Source organism: Pinus tabuliformis, chromosome X (assembly GCF_031772625.1).
Source record: "Pinus tabuliformis cultivar Carrire ecotype Pingquan chromosome X, CPIR1, whole genome shotgun sequence".
NCBI lineage: Eukaryota > Viridiplantae > Streptophyta > Pinopsida > Pinales > Pinaceae > Pinus > Pinus tabuliformis.
Window position 1 is genome coordinate 1,352,076,137 of NC_142308.1, and position 3,890 is coordinate 1,352,080,026.

Genomic DNA, 3,890 nt, shown 5'->3' on the forward strand with positions numbered 1-3,890 from the left:
AATTTTTATTTGATCTTCTATATACTTTTATTTAACATTCAAAAATATAATTTAAATAATAAAAAATAATACATTATATGTTACACTAAAGAAATTTGATCACTCGCAACTGATATTAAATGTGTATTTAATATACCACTTATAATTCCACCACAAATTTCGCTGTGAAACAAATGTGAAACAAAACCTGAAACATAATCATAAAAATACGATTGTTCGAATTGAAATAACGCCATTAGCGTAATCCAAACCCACTCAACCATTTTAATAAAAGGAAAGCAGTAAAAACATGAAACATAATCATAAAAATAAGATTCTTCGAATTGAAAGAACGCCATTATTGTAATCCAAACCCACTCAACCATTTTAATAAAAAGAAAGTAGTATAGGGTAGCGGTGGCAGCAAAACTACAAATATATTTTATTAATCACCCTTCCTTCGGTAGATATCATTTATTTAGAAGAGTACTAAGTGCCCCGGTTTGGCGCTTGGATACCATCATCACCTCCGCTGGCAGTGAACGCGCTAAGGAGAGCTACAGCGTTGCTGATCAGTTCTGACTCTTTCTGCACGCGGACCTTCACCATCGCGCTGATCTTGCCCGCCGCCTTCACATCCTCAAATCCGTTGAGACAGGAGCCTTGGTCGGTGAGGGCTGCGCTCATAAACGTCTGCATGTCGTTCATTTGAGGGTTTAAGTTGCTGCGCTCCATGTCCTCCATCTCCATCACAGATTGCTGAATTTGGTCAACAGCGTCATGGAAATTTTGAATACAATCGCGTAGCGCCGCTCTTTCTTTTTCACTCATCTCGGCGCTTCTGCTTTTCAGGTGATCGGCTGCCCAAAGGGAAAGCTTGCGGACATTAACGAGGCTCACGTTCATGGCCGCCTTCACCAGGTCGCTCAGCGTAGGCTTCAGAGATCCGGCGTACGAAGAAAGCGATGAAACACAGAGCTGTGGATACTGAGTGAACTTGCACGACGATTTGATGAAATCAGCGATGTTCGTGTCGCTGTGCTGGGGATTCATATCCTTCGCCGTAGCCGAAGCCATGATCGCAGAAACTAGGATAATGGAAAAAATTGCAGCCCGTGAACCCATGGCGATACAATATAAGAACAAATTAGAACCTAAGGCGGACGGATGAGAGTTGTCGGTAGGCACATATTATTGACGCGCTTTCGTCCCCATATATAGCCGAGTTCGCGCCTCCGGAATTTGTCAATTAACCATTACGCGTCTCTGTCGCGTTGGATGACCGATTTTCGAGGTCTAACTTGGTCCATGTTTTCATTCGCAAGACCATATGAAGTGGAATCTAACGAGGCCCTAATAAAATGTTAAAATAATATAGAGAGCAGGATGAGTATCAACATTTTAAACGTTGGTTTATTTAATAATAAAAAATTAAAGTGGTAAAAATATTGAAATTCAATTTGTTGAATTTTTATTTTGTTATTAATTTATAAATCAATTTTGTTACAATATTATGGGTAAATACTGTAGCTTATCAATACTACATTTTCAAAAATCATAAATTATTTCACTATCAAAATATTTTATAATAATATGATAATATTCTTAATAATAGATATTATTAACTTGTAATAGGTTTTGTTTTAATACTATGGGCCAATACCATGACTTATCAATACCACATGCTCAAAAATATATAATTTATTTCAAGAACAAAATATTTTATAACAATATGACAAGATTCTTAACCATGGATATCCACCCCATGTTACCATAGATATTATTAACTTTTAAATATACTTTGTTACAATAACATGGGCCAATACCATGGTTTATCAATACCATATGCCCAAAAACCATAACTTATTTCACAATTAACATATTTTATAAAATATTTTATTTTAATTTAATTTGAATCTAAAAGGAAAAAGACTATAATTACTTTTGAGATATATCTAAACTAAGTTAGGAGAAATTTTTGGGCGAAAATCACAAGGAACCAACTAGTGTGGTTCATCGTCAGGACAAGTTGAAGAAACAGATCCAGCTTAGCAAGCAAAGCACCCAAGAGCTAACTTGACCAACGGCTAGTTTGACTCTAGGACGGGGGTCAAAATTATTTTATTAGTTTAATTAGAAAGAATTAGGACCAATATATATAAAAGTATAAAACAAATTTTTGAAGGTTATTTAGTTAAAAAATATTATTAAAAATTAAAAGCTAATCATAATATAGAAGGAAATTTAGTTAAATAAGGGACCTAAAATATGATTTAAAGGCCTAAGTAATATATAAAAATTAATCATATTTAAAAATATTATTAAAAATCATAAATTAATTAATAAATAAAAGAAAAGGTAGTTACAAAAAAGACTTAATAAAGAATATTAAAAGGAGGCTAGGTTCATTAGAAGATTAGTTAAAAAGTCAAAGTTAAAAAATAATAATAAACCAATAAATAAATAAAAATAAAAAGTCAATAAATAAAATTAAATAAATATAAATTAGTTAAAATAAATTAGTTAATACTAAATAAATCATATAAATGAATTAAATAAATAATAAATAAAATAATAAACAAATAAATAAAATTAACAATAAAGAAAATTTACTAAATAAATAAATAACCAAATAGAAATAAATAAATAAATAACCTTAAAATATACAATTAAAGGCCTAAGAAATATATAAAATAATCTTTTTTAATATTATTAGAACTTATAAATTAATAAATAATTAAATGGAAAGAAAGTTACATAAAAGACCTAATCATAAAGAATGTCAAAAGGATGTTGTGATTTTCGCCGAAAAATCTCTCCTAACTTAATATGGATAACATAACCCTGAACTCTATTATATATCTAAACTCTTTATCACATTAAAAACATATAAATAATAACTATAAACTAATCAATTTTACCATATAAATTACGATAGTAATTTTGCAACCATATATTTTTTTTTGTAAGCTGAGGTGGTACTCTTTCTATTACTGAATAGAAAATAAAACAGAACATAGTATCAAAAACATATTAACTCGCCCTCATGGGGAAACCGAGTAATTAAGCCATCTAAAGTTTTTAATGGCCGACCAAAAATAGAAAGCCCAAAGTCTGATTATCCTTGCAAGATGGACTAAACAGTCCTGAGAACTCCTAATCCTACTGGTCTGCATAAAATATATTCCCTTATCTAGAACATGCAAAAAACTATAATTAACTAGACTATGAACTTTCCTATACATATCTTTTCTCAGACATCTTCAGTTGCAGGTTGCTGGTTTGCTCCTCCGTCTGCTCCCTGATGTTCTCCCTTCAATAGCTGTTGTAATTCATCCAATTTCTTCTCTTGCCTCTCTAGAGCAATGTGTATGAACCTCAGTTCCCTACGCAATTCAGGGCCTCCCTGCGCTATTTCCACCATCTCAGTAGCAACTTGCTCTAATGCTTTTGCCAATAACCTTTTCATTACCCAGTAAATGTGGAGAGATTGCTTGAACAGAGACATTCTGCCCCTGGTGTTGCCTGGGTCATGCAGTAAGAATTCCCAGTCCTCCATTTCTGCATCAGATTGGCCTTGAAGAGACTCCTCCTCCAAATGTTGCATAATTCTTCTAACCTCTGGATTTGTATTCTGCTGATAGGCCCTCTCAGCCTAGTGAATTTTCTGTTCCATCAACCTCCTCGTTTTTTTGGCTGGTCCCGCTTCCTGCTTGGTGTTCTCGCCTTTTCCGTCTTCATTCCTGCTCGGCCCCCGACCTCTCTTGCCGCCTGTATCCACCCTACTTCCCGCTCCCCTATCATTTCTTCTCATGCCGTATATTCTTACGCGCTCCATCTGCGGTGCTGGCTGGTCCTCTTTCGACTGTTGGTTCCCACCGCCTGCTGATCTGCCCTGAGCGTTAAACTTC

The 3,890-nt window shown here is 33.9% G+C and overlaps 1 protein-coding gene across 1 annotated transcript; it reads right to left on the reverse strand.

Moving 5' to 3' along the window:
* Positions 1 to 468: 468 nt before the first annotated feature.
* On the reverse strand, positions 469 to 1,104 carry LOC149145085 (pectinesterase inhibitor 9-like). Its single transcript, XM_089452351.1, has one exon. It carries the CDS (start codon positions 1,102 to 1,104, stop codon positions 469 to 471), a length of 636 nt encoding a protein of 211 aa, XP_089308477.1.
* Between the last annotated feature and the right edge of the window lie 2,786 nt (positions 1,105 to 3,890).